This window comes from Sinocyclocheilus grahami, unplaced genomic scaffold (assembly GCF_001515645.1).
Source record: "Sinocyclocheilus grahami isolate Dianchi unplaced genomic scaffold, SAMN03320097.WGS_v1.1 scaffold570.1, whole genome shotgun sequence".
In the NCBI taxonomy this organism is placed as follows: Eukaryota; Metazoa; Chordata; class Actinopteri; order Cypriniformes; family Cyprinidae; genus Sinocyclocheilus; species Sinocyclocheilus grahami.
This window is the reverse complement of record NW_015505749.1, coordinates 668,474-683,167: the sequence shown is the minus strand read 5'-3', so window position 1 is coordinate 683,167 and position 14,694 is coordinate 668,474. Positions and strand designations below refer to the sequence as shown.

Here is a 14,694-nt window from a genome sequence, read left to right as displayed (position 1 = left end):
AGTAATGGCTACTGAAAATTCAGCTTTGCCATCACAGTACTAAATTACATTTATAAAATATATTAGAATAGAAAACAGTTATTTTACTTTACTGTATTCTTGATCAAATAAATGCAGCCATGGTGAGCATGAGACCTTACTTCTTACTGACCCCAAACTTATTAACAGTATTGTAATTAAAAACATTATTTTACCAAATATTTAATGAATACTATGACATGCTAACTGAAAACTTAATTGCATGTCAAGAATATCTGTGTGTTGTCCAGAATTGTAGAGTGTCAAATCTCTTAATGAGTTCAGTGACAAGTAGAATGCTGCCTATGTAGGCAATGAGGCAGCTTACCAGGTTTTGGAACAAAGCTAGTATCTGAATCATGTGAAGGATTGTTACCAAGCAAATTAAGAATGATCTGGTATTGGTGTGGTCAAGAAGAAGTGTTTACTTTAATATTAAAAACCAATTGATTATTTGAGGACTGTGTTAAGCATATTTGACAAATTTTTTAAGACAAGTGAGTGTCCCCAAATTATCCTCTGTTGAATAAAAGACAAATCTTCCAAAGTTAGGGAGCATCTTAAAATGTTCTTTGTTTAAAAAGACTTCAGTGTTGATGGCACGTTTTCATCTGTACTGAAATGTATTGCCTTATTTATCTTTCATGGTATTTATTTTCTTGTGTTTTTATGCTTTGTGTTTATTGTCATGCATTTTAAGTGGAAAAATTGTACATGCTATTATTTTCTTTTTAGTATTTAAATAGAGTGTAATTCTGTCTCTGACGCCACTCATTAAGGTTTCGAGACATTTATTTAAATGAATTAACAAAAGCAAAAGTCCCAAAATGCAGCAGATCCTGTAGGATGATGAACGATGTGTTTCTCTGGGGATCGATGGAGGCACAAAGGGTGTGTTATTTTACTGGACTGAAACGGCAGCTACTTTCTTCTGCACATGGACGATGCACGACTGCCAAGAAGTTTGGCACCCGCCCTGAAAGGCCTCCATTCAGAAGGATGGAAAACCAAAAGATAAATTAAGAAAAAAGGATTTAAAGGCTTTAAAGTACAGTACAAACAGAGAGAAGAGGAGCAAATTCAAATGCAGTCAGACCCAAACCACATGACGGAGACAGAAGCAGTGATCTGTGTGTATATGTTGGAGCAGCTCGGTTCACCAGGAGACTCAAACAAAACTCGAATGTTGTTAACAGTCATAAAATAAACAAAGAAAATGTAGAATAGATGTTTCATGTTCATGTTTTACATATGAAGAGGTAAATCCTGCCCTCAATTATTTAAACCTTGTGAAACGTGTGACTTTGTCTTACCTTTAACTGTAAATCTGGTTTTCATTAATGGACTTTGAACCTTGAATAAAGTGTTTCGGAAGACTCTCGTGAAATTGAGAGAAAAAGAACAGAATTCAGCATTGCACTACTTAATGTATTCCACTTTGTAATAATAATAACATTTGCATACAGTATGCTGCTGTATACAGTACATGTACATACATTTTACATTTAGCAGACGTTTTTATCCAAAGCGACTTACAAATGAGGACATTGGAAGCAATCAACATCAACAAAAGAGCAATGATATGCAAGTGCTATAACAAGTGTCAGGTAGCTTAATGCAGTACACGTAGCAAGGTTTTTAAAAAATCATATAATAAAAAGAAAACAGATAGAATAGAAAAAGAATAGAGCAAGCTAGTGTTAGAGAGAAATGAAAATACCAAAAAATTACTGCATTAGTATTTTGGTCTGCATAATATAAACAGAAAAACACTCTCACATGCACAAACATGTGCTGGAATTTTCTCTGGCCACTGCTTGCTTTGTGACGAGCATTTGAATTCCATGAGTGCATTAGTGTATATTGCATCCTACTTGTAAATGACAGGACACAGGGAAATTGACTAGGCGGGTTGCCTTGGATACAGCTGCCCCTTAAAACACTCACAGAACTGAATACCAAATAGACTTGGAGAGCCTATAAGTGAGTAAATGAGATCGGTGATGCAAATAACGAAGTGAGGGGGAGAGACTGAAGGAGAAAGAAAGAAAGTGAGAAAAATTGCACTATTTTATATTAAGGAAGATGACTGCCTTGATGTTGTTCAATACTTACAACTGTCTTAATACGCTTTTTTGATCTTATTTAGCACAATTATTCAGCATATATTATAGCACAGTTTAAAAAAGAAAAAAAGAAAAAAGGTTATCAAAGTATAATAATTTTCTTTACCTCTGAAATTGTCATTTAGGTATGTTTTAGTCTACTGTTTTAGTCTTTCTAAAAGCCAATAGTTAATGCTGTAAATTAATGTAAATGTCAAAGGTCATTGCAAATAACAGGATATTTAACATGGAGATACTACATCAAGATAATAGTAAGGTGAATTTGACCTTCTGACGCCACAAAATAAAAGCCTCCTCAAAAGCAAATACTGACATCTGCTAGGAAGTAGTCCTTCCCAATTGCTTTATTCCAGTATGGAACAACCACTTTTTACAATCCAATTAATTCCTGATGAATAATAATCAAGTCTTGCCCTACAGTTTTCAAGTTGAATACATTGTTTCACTTAGAAATATATCAAATTACTAATGTAAACTGACTTGTGAATGTTGTTTCATGTGGACTACAGTCCCCTAAAGAGGTCAAGACTGACTCACAGCATTACTCTGGCTCTACTTCAGAGGGCATTATTGCAGGGGGAGGTTTTTTGGATAATAACAGGATCTTAGAGGTTTTGGTCTTGGTCAGGGTTTTGCGACAGGGTCAAAGCTGACCTAAGTTTTGCTGATGTGGTTGACAATTCCTTTAATTCTAGCCTATAAAATGAGAGCTGGGTAAAAATACACACAGCCCACTGCACAGGACGTGGGAGAGAGCAGCGCCAGTAGCTCAATCAATCCGCGGCGTCTACCGCCCCTTGTGGTGAAATCTGTGTACTAGATGTCTGCTGTCTAGAAATCTCTCTTTGTGCATATAAATGAATAATTAACCATAGGTTTATTATTTATTAATTCTATAACTCAGCCCTCTGATAAACTACATTAAGGTATGAGTATATAAAAACACAAAATGCGTTTACATGCAATTTTACGCACGTCTTTTATGTCATGAGATTTATCTCTGAATGTTATGCGGAACAATAACGTCACCGTTGTGTTTCAGTACGACAAATATTCAGTGCGGACTCAGTTGGGAACCTTCATCCTGGGCGAAGAGCTGCAGGTAAATATTTAACTTCACAAATCCCCCATTGCATTCTGAAACATGACAAAACAACCCAAACTCTAGCAGTAATAGTCAAAAGGCTGCGGGTTTTCGCTGAAAGCTCGCAGAATAACTGCGAACTCAGAGGCCTGCATTACAGCTAAAGCCTATCTGAAAGCTAACGTCAGGTGACCACTGTCGCTTCCTTGATCCGTTTATTAACATTTATTGTTTGTCAGGTTGTGATGCTGAATGTTTGTGAGAATATCGATGCTTGTGCGTCATGATTTTTAAGACCCGCAAATCATTGTTGCTGGTGATTTCAGCCTCATATGATTTCAGTTTCTCTGTCATTAGAGAGACACTTCATCGCTAGATACAATCTTTTTAGGTTTCATTGCTTATGTCAGTAAGTAAATAACCCAATAAATTGATTAGCAACGAGTAAACTGACAGCTGTCAAAACAGACTCAGGAAACTGATCGAGGCACTTCATAATGCCTGTGATTACATGTCAAGTGAAACTCAAGATCGTTCGTGAAAAATAAGGTTTTGAATAAAATAATATATTGAAAAAATAAAAATGACAAACAACAAAATTACTAAAACTTTAAAATGTATGGAAAACATAAAATGTAGTAATAAAACTAAAAACTATAATATTATCTTAATGATACTAAAATAATGCTGTCTTAAATGGGTTGGATATGCAATGTTGCCTAATATTATTTTCCCCATTGTGTAGTTTGAGAAGAAACATTTCATGATGCTGTTATAGATCATAAGCAGTGCCATATTTAATTTTTTTCTTCCATCTATGGAAATAAATAGATTTATTATAATAAAAAGTTTTTTTATAATATGCAATGTTTCCAAAATAATTCAAATGACACACTCTTTGTATAGTGAATTTACCATCAATACCATGCATGAAATATAAATGAAGAATGATCTGGTATATATTATCATTCTTATTAAATAAGTATAAAATATAAATGATCATAAAATATGTCAATAAACTGTCATTTGTACAAATTTTTATAAGAATTTAGGCCTATGTCTTGCATCACATTTAACTTTAGCTTTACATCACTAATGGTGATGATGATGATTTGTTGCAGCGGGTGGAGGGATGAGCCGCTCTTCTGTGACCGGTCAGGATGCGCAAGAAGCAAGCAATGGCGTGGACACCTCAAGTTTGTCAGGACCTCATGGATTCGCTACCCAGGGGTTAATGTTCAGTGATGGGGCTGATTTTGAGACTCTCAAACACACACTTCACCACATAGACTCATGTAGAGACAAACACACACTCCAGTCACACACAGATCACTCAGAGTCACTGGTTCAACACAACCAGTGTGCACATATTCCAACTGAAGACGGCTCACACGAGGGCACGCACTCCTGTGAGACTGAGCTAATACACGGCCACTCTCAAAAAGAACTGGAAGAATGGAGGGGGGAGGAGGATGAGAGAAAGACAAGTGATGGAGAGGTGAACAGTGTCAACAAGGGAGAGATCAAGCAAAAAAAGGAGACTCTTATTTCTGTACAGGTAAGGGGTTAGATCAAAGATGTGCGCTGGTACTTATTCAATTAAATACTAGTGTATAATGTAATAAAATCTTAATATTATTAATAGGGTTGCAAAGGGGTGGAAAATTTCTGGAAACTTTCCATGATTTATTTGGAATTTTTCAGAAACTTTTGGAAAGTTTCCAGGTAATTAGCGGAAATTTTCCACCCCTTTGCAACCGTAATTTAAAAAATAAATAAAATCAATTTAAACTTAGTAACATAATAATAATAATAATAATAATAATAATAATAATAATAATAATAATAATAATAATAATAATAATAATAATAATAATAATAATAATAATAATAATAATAATAATAATAATAATAATAATAATAATAATAATAATAATAATAATACAATTAATAACTAACATCATAATTATAAAATAATGAATAATAATTAAATAAGTCCTACAAATTATTACATTTAAAGAGCTATATCTAATCGATGCTTTTGTACTCCATTTAATTAAATTATAATAATTACTTACGTGTATATATAACAATTAATTAAATTATTACATATAATATAATAAATATTAACATAATATAAAAAAATTATAATTTCCACAAATTACATAATAATAGTAATAACAATAATCTCTATAAATTATATTTAAGGAGTTAAATCAAATGTATGCGTTTTATTCACTTTAAATACTAATATATATTTAATATAACATATATTAACATCATGTTAATAGTAATAAAAATAAAATATTAAATCTTATGTTTGTAACAATATTTCCAATAAATTAATACTTTTAATTCACTTAATTTATTAATTTATAGGGAAATAATTGAACTTTATGTCCAACTTGTGTAACTCAAATATGTCTATCTTGAACTTTTTAATAAATAAACTGATCTGCACAAATTACAGCCAGTTGGTACGCTCTCAACTGAACACCCTCCCACTCGCTCAGAATCTGATGAATGGGCCAATCCTGATTCTTCGGATGAAGTCCAGCCAAATGCTTCCATTTCTCCTGATGAGGCCCCTCCCCTTGTTCCAGCCCCTCCTCCCGACCAGGCCACACCCCCTCTGCTGCCGGACCTGGACGATTCTCCGTGCCCGGCTCACGTGATGGCGGAGGTGCGTGTGCGGTCAGTGCCAGAGCGAGATCGAGTCGTGCGTGGCATGCAGGACAGTAAGAGCCTGGATGAGATCAGTGGGGCGTGTGGGGGCGGGGCACGAGGAGGCGGGGCTAGAGGCGGACAGGTGGAAGGACGCAGAGCTACCATATCCAGTGCCCTCGAATTGGAGGGAACCGTCAGCCATGATGGAGATCTCACGCACTTCATCACCAAAAATCTTGAACAGAAGATTAAAATGAGCTCGCGTCCGAGTCTGGACACAGATTGTGAGTATCTAAGGGTGTCAAAAAATTGTTTATAATTAGTTATGTAATGTACCAGTAATATGTAATCTGTGTGTGGCTACTTCAGCGGACTGTTCTGGACCTGTGGTACGTGGTCGTGGCTCTTTGCGTCGGCCGGCTGATATTCCGCCCATTGACCCGTCAGTTCTGGCAGACCTGCACAAACACACACAGGATGTGGCTCAGAGTGTAGAACTGATGCTGCGAAGCCTCAATGGAACTATACAGAATGTGAGTATTACCCTGGATCATATACAGCCACCCAAAAAATATTTGGACACTTAATCTGCATTTCAAAATACCGAAACCAGTGCAGCCTGTAAATAAATTGTGCTGTTCCTTTTTTTAGAACTAATTCTTAGCCATTTTTGAACTAGTTTTTAGCCACATGGTCTCAAGGTAATTTTTATTGGCTATATAAAGTCAATTCCCCTCAACTTCACACTTCACCTATTTCCACTGATGTTATTCTGGTGCTGGTTCCTGGTCAATTTGCATACTGTTTCACAGACTTCTGCTACAGACAAACCAGTTCTGAGGCATTTATTGATCCTGTGATGGCAAAGCTGAATTTTCAGCCGTCTTCAGTGTCACATGATCCTTCAGAAAGCATTCTAATAGGCTAATATGAAACATTTTTTATATGTTGAAAACAGCCATGCTACTTAATATGTTTGTGGAAACCATTATATATTTTTCAGGTTTGAACAGCATTTATCTGAGAAATAAATATTTTATACCATTATAAATGTATTTACTGTCACTTTTCACTCATTTCATGTGTCTGTGCTGAAAGAATTAAATTATTAAAAAAAAACAAAAAAATCTGTCTGACCCCAAACAGTAGTATATATAATTTAATTTAATATAAATTAAGTTATCTTTATTTTGTTATAGGAAGATCAAATCACATTGTAGGTTAAATTTGTGCAAAAATACAGAACAGGTTTTAAAACTTAATAGCTTTTTCAGTGTCCAAATAGTTTTTGGGGTCACTTTTTTTGTATGCAACCCTCATTTTATCTCACTTATGCATTTATGCACATATTGCTTTGAATATAAATTAAAATCTTGTGTCTCTCCAGATGACTGCTTTAAGTGTGGGTTATATCCAGACCTACAGAGATTCTGTGGACAGTTTGGGAGAGTCAGTGGACATGAGTATAAAGGTGAGAGTGACTTGTATTTATCAGGTCAGGCGAGTTATAATTTAAATTGTATCTTGTGTTTTGATCTGTGTTTGCTTGTGTATGTGTTTCCAGGGAATGTACACGCTCATGGCGCGGTGTGAGGAGCTAGATCGGTCCATGCAACCTATACATGCTCTAGCTGCTCAGATCAGAGACATCAAACGAACCCTTGATGCCCTAGAAACCATCTGCAAGTAACTATGGCAGCAAACCACACCCCCTGTCTGAGTGGGGACTCCACCCCTTGGAGAAAAGCAGTGGCTCCGCCTTCTGCAGTCATTCTGCTACACACCGTGCAATGGAACCATTTTGCTAATTATAATGTTTACTAGCAATGCTCTGCAAGTGCTCGTCCCCTTAGAGACAGCTTGTTTCTCACCCTTCCCCTTTGGAGGCCACATCTTTAACCACCTCCTTTTGTCGTGGCTCCTCCCCTCTAGAATGTTCGCACGGCAAAATAGACTCCTCCCTGTGATACATGCCGTCCAACATCCACAGGAAGCACTCTCTGTTGTTGGTGGCTTTTGGGCAACTGATTGGTGTTACCATTGCCTCTGTTTATGAAGTCAGTGTGTGTGTATGGAACTATCGGTGGGTATATTGACAGATTGCATGTTAAATGCCTCAAATTGAAGACATAGAGTAGAAGTTTAACACCAATATTCATCAGTATGCAAGCCATGCTCTGTGTATACTTGTTCCTCCCGGACGTCTGTGTTTCTGCAGGATGGATGCTATGCATCCCAGATCAGTTAGTTCACCTGAAACTAAATTCTGATATCATTTACTCACCTTCTTGTTGTTTGAAACCTGTATGACTTTTGTGTGTGCCAAAGGAGAATTTTTGAAGACTGTGCTCACCATAAATCATGAGTAACAACTTACTTTTCAATCTGTTTCTCACACAAAGATATCGCATGACTTCGGAAGAGTTGTGCACACATCATATGAACTACTGTTATGATGAAAGCTTCAGTCTCCATTCATTAATTGCATGGAAAAGAGTGGCCAGGACATTCTTCAAAATATCTTCTTTTGTGTTCTTCAGAGGAAAAAAAGTCATACAGGTTTGGAACGCCATGAGGGTGAGTAAATAATGGCAGTGTAATTTTTTGGGATGAACTATTCTTAACACAAGCACTGGAAACGCCCACCTACAAATATTGGACTCTTGATTACTGTATTGAGAGTAATGACAAATGTCCTGTCATTTGTTTAACTGTTTTGTAATTGTCTGCAAGTGATTATCACAGGAAAAACCCTCCGCTGCTGCACCCTCCAAGGCTTCGAACCACTGGCAGCGGAAGTCCTTCTTCCAGAGATCTATGTAAGCAGTGGGAAGCTCTCCTGTGGCCCGGACACCTTCTGCCCCGTTTGGGAGAAGCATAAAGTGGGCTGAAGGAAGATGCAGGAATGTGGGGTCCTCAGGTTTCTTACGCACACAGCGTCCACGGCCCTGACACAATGAGACTCCACAGAGATGTGCTGCAGTCGTCACATTGACAGCATATGGGCCAAGAACCTGACGAACATACGAGCCGAACTCTGAACAGGATTTCTGTAGAAGACACACATGCAGGTTTAAATAATATCAGTCTTACAGGAATATCTAATGACTAATGAAAAGTATTATAATGAATAAACTAGAAGGTGGACTGGAGAGTTGTTTCTGGCTCTTACGCTCAGCAACACTCTTAAAAATAAAGGTGCTTCACGATGCCATAGAAGAACCTTTTTGTCTAAATGGTTCCATAAAGAACCTTTAACATCTGAAGAACCTTTCTGTTTCACAAAAGGCTCTTTGTGGCGAAAGAAGGTTCTTCAGATTATAAAAAGATAAGAAAGAGATGGTTCTTTAAAGAACCTTTGACTGAATGGTTCTTTGTGGAACCAAAAATGGTTCTTCTATGGCATCGCTTGAAGAACCTTTTGAAGCACCTTTATTTTTAAGAGTGTACAGTAAAAACAGTAGTGTTGTGAAATGTTGTTACAATTAAAAAGACTGTGTTTTCTATTTGAATGTATTTCAAAATGTGGTTTATTCTTGTGATGGCAAAGCTGAATTTTAAGCAGCCATTACTCCATTCTTCAAAGTCACATGATATTTCAGAAATTATATGCATTTATATGTATCAACAGTGCTCAAGAAACATTTATTATTATTATCACTGTGGAAAACAATATTATTGTGTTGATCAATATTTTTGAGGGTAACTTTTTTTTTTATGATTCTTTGATGAACTTATGAAAGTTCGAATGGAAATCTTTTGTAACGGTATAAATATCTTTATTGTCAACTTTGACCAATTTAATGCACCCTTGCTGAATAAAAGTGTTCAGAAACTATAAACTTTTGAACGTTAGTGGACAAATGAACAAATGATTTAATGATTACCTGTGTTTTAACTGCTAAGGATTTTTCCCATATTATGACTCCAGATGCTCCCATAGCAGCACTCTCTCCAATTGTGTTCACCAGATCAATCTGATACGTATTCAATACAGACATATGAGGTTGTACTGAGTGACAACAAAGTCCTTATAAGGTACACAGATATTATTATATTATATATTATTTATTCTATATTTTATCGGCTCACTCAATAGATTACAGCTTACTATTCATTACCTCTGAGAGAAAGGAGTTAGAAGAGCTGTACACAATCTTGATCAGTGGAAACACAGGAAGATCAAAGGTAGTCCCTGCAAGAGCCGCCACTCGTAAAGACTCTCTGATCTGATTGGTTGCATAAAGCCACGTCCCTTTAGTGCCCTCTGGCAGCTTCTCCAGTGAGAGTGCTGGATAGAGGGCACCGCTTCGCTTCCACAGCCACATCAGCTCATCATTAAGGGCCATCTCTGCCGCAGGGCACCGTCCCGTGTAATTGGCTAGTGCTATCTGGGTGGAGTCAAAGTTATAGCAGTTAGGAAATGGGGCCATGCCCCATAATCTTTGTGGGCGGAGTCTCTTCACCTCCCGCAGGGTTTCCATCATAATGGACTGTGCTGCTGCTTCAAAGTCAACCTGACAGGAAATTAAATCATATGATCGATTTATACAACATAATGCAGAATGATAGTCTCAGAAATATCATAATATGTTGTGATTGTCATCACCTGTGACCATTTCTCCACTTCCTCTGTCCTCCAGTCTGGAAAAAATCTCTGGAGAAGTGCCCTCGACTCCACAGTATACTTTGTTTTAATTCCCCTGTTCCTGTTCCACTGAGGCGTCCACTCCTGCCAGCGCAGCACCCCTAAACCAGGTGCTCCTGCTTGGGGTAATGAGGCCGTCAGGTCGCCCTCCACCCTCTGGAGGTGAAGGTCAAGGCTGGTGTGTTGTGGTAGGCCACCGTTGACAGGACGATCCTGTGCAGTGAAATATGGGTAAAGTCCTGTGTCCTCATAAAATATTGCCACACGGCCTTCCCACTCCATCCCAAATGCAGCTGGGTCAGGCCGACCCAAACAGTCTTTATCTGGAACCCCCCATAACACCAAGAAAGGTTGGCCAGAGAGAAGAGGGGCCCGGGCAGGACCGCAGACACATGGACGAGTGAAGAGACCGAGGAAAAGGAATAGAAGAGAAAGGGAGAGGAGGACAGATGTGTGTTTTCTTCCAGCCATAGAGCTGAGCGAGAGGTTTCAGGGCCCCTCACCCCAAAACTTGCACAAAAGCCTCCTTGGAGATGGATAATGTCTGGAGATAAAGACACAGAGACACCTTTGGTAAGGTATTTATTTCCTTATTTTATCGGGAAATTATTATTTTGTTAGGAGGATTTCTGTTTTGGCGTGTTTGTGTCCGTAATGAAACGTGGAGCAATTCAACAATGACTTCAGTTGCACATTGTTTTATTAATTTTAAATAAACAAGAAGCTTTCAGGTCAAACAACTGAAATTCAGGACAATTTGTAGACAGAAATATTCCATCCCACACTCATAAAGTTTTGGGGAGCTCAGGGCTAGTTATCACAAAATCTATATCTCATTCATTATAATTGAAGGTATAGATTTTAATCCAAAACGTGAACTGCTTTCTTGTGATAAGCATGTTGACACAAAAGGTAAATTCATGTGAATGTGTATATATTTCCTAAGAATATTTTATTTATTATTTTTTATATAATTTAGATATATTTCTTTATTTTTCTTGGCGCAATTTTCAACAGCTTTTTGTGTCAGCCATTGACAGTAATAATAGGCTAATAATAGGCTACCAAATAAAAGTGTGAAGTCTGAAAGAAAAGTGTGATCACAAGTCCCTGTTTACCAATTGAAAAAACAGAGCTGCGACGCTGCGTCAAAGGAAACAAAGGGAGACGCTTTAGGATAATTAATTGCTAACAGGATTAATTAGTGCTGCCCAAATTCAGCGATAAACTCTCTTTAAATTGTACTAATACGAGTCTGCAGTTCACAAGCTTTTCAACAGAGGGCGCCAGAGGGCCAAGCAACACCTGCGTCTCATGAAACTGATGCAACATATTTATCGATCTCTTTACCGATGTACTTTGAAAAAATACTGCAGTAACATACTAATCTCCAGTTCGTTATTCGGTAGTTACTTTTTTTTTTAATGGTTAAAGAAGTCTAGCAGCTGTTCTGTTCGTGTATTCCTTGAAAACACAGTCCACTGCTGCAAGCATCCTAAAATAGTCTAAAATGTAAACCATCCTTTTCAGCATGAAAAAAGGAAACCATGTACATGGAAACTATGCTAACCATAGTTTATACCACAATTAGTACAGATATTTCTTCTTCAATAAGCTGTACTTATTCTGTATTATTTATTTATTATGGGGTTTAACAATAACTGTTGTAGGCCTGTGTTTTTGGGTGGACAAATGTGTGGCTCTCCATTCATTGCTAAATGTAACATGAACCCATTTTACGCTGGAGGGCTAACTCTGAAGTGATTTCGGCCACTCAAACCATGCCATATAATAGCCGTGACACATACAATTATATATGTGTAATGAGCTGAATGCAAAGTAAAATGAGTGCCTTTCTCTGAATAGGCTCTCTGAGATTGAAACGGTAGGACCTGAAAGCTATGTTATCGTTCTCACACATTTAGAAGTTGTGTTGTTTTTCATCTGGTTAAACTGGGCTATGTCAAAGTAAGCTGTTGTTGTTGGGTGTAATAGTTTTAGGCCAGTTCCTGTTTTCAAGGAACCGGCTGGGAATCGACTTAGCTTTTATAATGCCAATTTCCATCTCATTTATCTAACATTTGGAGCAAAACACAGATGCTTAACTGATAGTTTGGTTTCCCTCCTCAGGTGCTTGAGGAGATGGGATCGGAGTGCTGGATTGTGTTACTCACCTCTGCATTGGCAGATCAGGTGTGTGTGCCTGGATCTCCAGGTCAAAGAATCCAGAAGGAAGGGTCAAGATGATGAGGACTCCTCTGAATGGGGAATAATAAGAAATGAGCGTTTCTGTGCAGGTTTGTGTGTTCAGGTCTCCAGGCTCGTTAAAGAAAGCCACGGAAGGTAGAGACTTCAGCTCAACCATGAGGGATGAGATGACAGGCTGTCCTGACAAAAAGATGGATGAAGTGACAGAAGGAGGAAATAGAAAGGAAAGGAGGCTACCTCACCTTCACCAGGGTAATCTGTTAGTAAGTAGGGTCACCACAGACCATGACAATCACATGATCAGACTCACCATAATCCCTTAATCCGCCACTCCTTCCTAGCAAACACACCTAATTCAAAAACACGCGCACACACACATCCATCCATCCATCCAAGCACACATATATGCACAAAACTGTCACAGTGACACAAATTTACCCAAAAGAAAAAAGATGAAAATACTTACTAAAAAATGCATTGACTGTGTTTTCTTCCTGTTTTCTTTTTATTCAACATCATACCTGACATGAAACAGAACATTTAGGTTTAATGGATGAGCCTCATATCAAACTATACCTTTCATACCTCTTTTACTTTTAAATCTCTTCATTTTCCTTGCTCTTTGGTTTCTGCCTTTCTCCCTTTCCTCTCTTTCTCATTTCTCTGTCAATTTTCTGAAGTCTAATCCCATTTCCTGAAAAGGATCACTGGCAAGATTATTCACAATTATATCATCCAGACATAATCTGGCATAATCCTGTTCGTTTGTATAGTCTCTGTTGGTATTACAGATAAGATAAAAGAAGGATTGGTGTCATTCCAGGTTGTTTGTCTTTCTTATGTCCATATTGAAATGTATAGACATAAACGTGAATCTTTTATGAGCATTTTTTTTAAAGTTAATGAGAGGGAGTTTTTTCTTGTCAGGCTTGAATTAAAAAAAAAATTTTTTTTTGAAAGAAATAAAAATATTCACAATGTTACAAAATATTTCTATTTCAAATAAATGTTGTTCTATTCATCAAAGAATCCTGAGAAGAAGAAGAACAGTGCGGTTTCCACTAAAATATAAAGCAGCACAGCTGTTTTCAACATGGATAATAATAATAAGCGTTTCTTGAGCGTCAAATCAGCATATTAGAATGATTTCTGCAGGATTATGTATAAATATATTAAAATATAAAACCGTTATTTTAATGTTGTAGTAATAATTATTAAAAATGTCTATATATTACTATACATAACATTACTATAATATCAATAAAAATAACAATAATAATTCACGATAATTTTACTGTATTTCTATCAAATAAATACAGTCTTGGTGAGCACAAAAACTTACCAACCTCACAGTTCTAAATAATATATTGATATTATTCAAATTCTAAATACAGTGTATTTAGAATGTGTATTAGAGTGTTTGTATTATATATTATAAATATATTACGTTATATTTTATAATTTCAATAATTATTAAAAATATAGAAATACATTTATAAAGCAAAGTTGTATTTGTCATAAGTCATTTATCCTGATTAACAAAATGTATAAAAAAAATGTAAACACACTCAATTAACACCATTTTCTATGTAAATTTCTTCTAAATATGATCTGGAATGATTCACCAAAATTTTCAGGTCGTTATCACACTCTAACATTTGTGATAAATCTGGAGTGAAAGTAAGACTTCTGTTGGGCTTTGTCTGTTCTCTATTTAAACATCTGAAACTGGCCTCTAATTGCAGGTTCACTTGTGCTTATATTCAGTAGTGTATGCTATTTTGTGTATGTGTGTGTGTGGATGTCTTACCTGGTCAAGGTTGTGTGTGTTTGTGTGTGCATATGTTTAGTTGAGATTATCTGTTTGAGGTATCTAAGGTGATGCCTGCTCTCCAGGTCCGTCACCATGGCAACGACTCAGATGAGTCCGGCCCAGCCAGCGG

General features: G+C 36.8%; 2 protein-coding genes across 2 annotated transcripts; one reads left to right on the top strand and one right to left on the bottom strand.

The window, feature by feature from the left end:
- The first annotated feature begins 3,191 nt into the window (after nt 1–3,191).
- On the top strand, nt 3,192–8,445 carry borcs6 (BLOC-1 related complex subunit 6). Its single transcript, XM_016239631.1, has 6 exons — nt 3,192–3,246; nt 4,350–4,786; nt 5,699–6,179; nt 6,265–6,428; nt 7,283–7,366; nt 7,460–8,445. Exons 2-6 carry the CDS (start codon nt 4,361–4,363, stop codon nt 7,583–7,585), a joined length of 1,281 nt encoding a protein of 426 aa, XP_016095117.1. The 5' UTR covers nt 3,192–3,246; nt 4,350–4,360; the 3' UTR covers nt 7,586–8,445.
- A 149-nt stretch (nt 8,446–8,594) lies between these two features.
- LOC107556477 (hyaluronidase-2-like) lies at nt 8,595–12,992 on the bottom strand. The gene is made up of 5 exons (XM_016239605.1): nt 12,718–12,992; nt 10,505–10,866; nt 10,017–10,412; nt 9,783–9,872; nt 8,595–8,945 (listed from the first exon to the last, which is right to left on the bottom strand). Exons 2-5 carry the CDS (start codon nt 10,823–10,825, stop codon nt 8,595–8,597), a joined length of 1,158 nt encoding a protein of 385 aa, XP_016095091.1. The 5' UTR covers nt 10,826–10,866; nt 12,718–12,992.
- Nucleotides 12,993–14,694: the final 1,702 nt, after the last annotated feature.

Coding starts and splice junctions, on each gene's coding strand:
- borcs6 (XM_016239631.1), top strand. CDS start 4,361: ATGAGCCGCTCTTCTGTGACCGGTCAGGATGCGCAAGAAGCAAGCAAT. Junction 4,787..5,698: donor AGACTCTTATTTCTGTACAG/GTAAGGGGTTAG, acceptor CACAAATTACAG/CCAGTTGGTACGCTCTCAAC. Junction 7,367..7,459: donor CAGTGGACATGAGTATAAAG/GTGAGAGTGACT, acceptor ATGTGTTTCCAG/GGAATGTACACGCTCATGGC.
- LOC107556477 (XM_016239605.1), bottom strand. CDS start 10,825: ATGGAGTGGGAAGGCCGTGTGGCAATATTTTATGAGGACACAGGACTT. Junction 9,873..10,016: donor CTAACTCCTTTCTCTCAGAG/GTAATGAATAGT, acceptor AATACGTATCAG/ATTGATCTGGTGAACACAAT. Junction 8,946..9,782: donor CCTTAGCAGTTAAAACACAG/GTAATCATTAAA, acceptor TGTCTTCTACAG/AAATCCTGTTCAGAGTTCGG.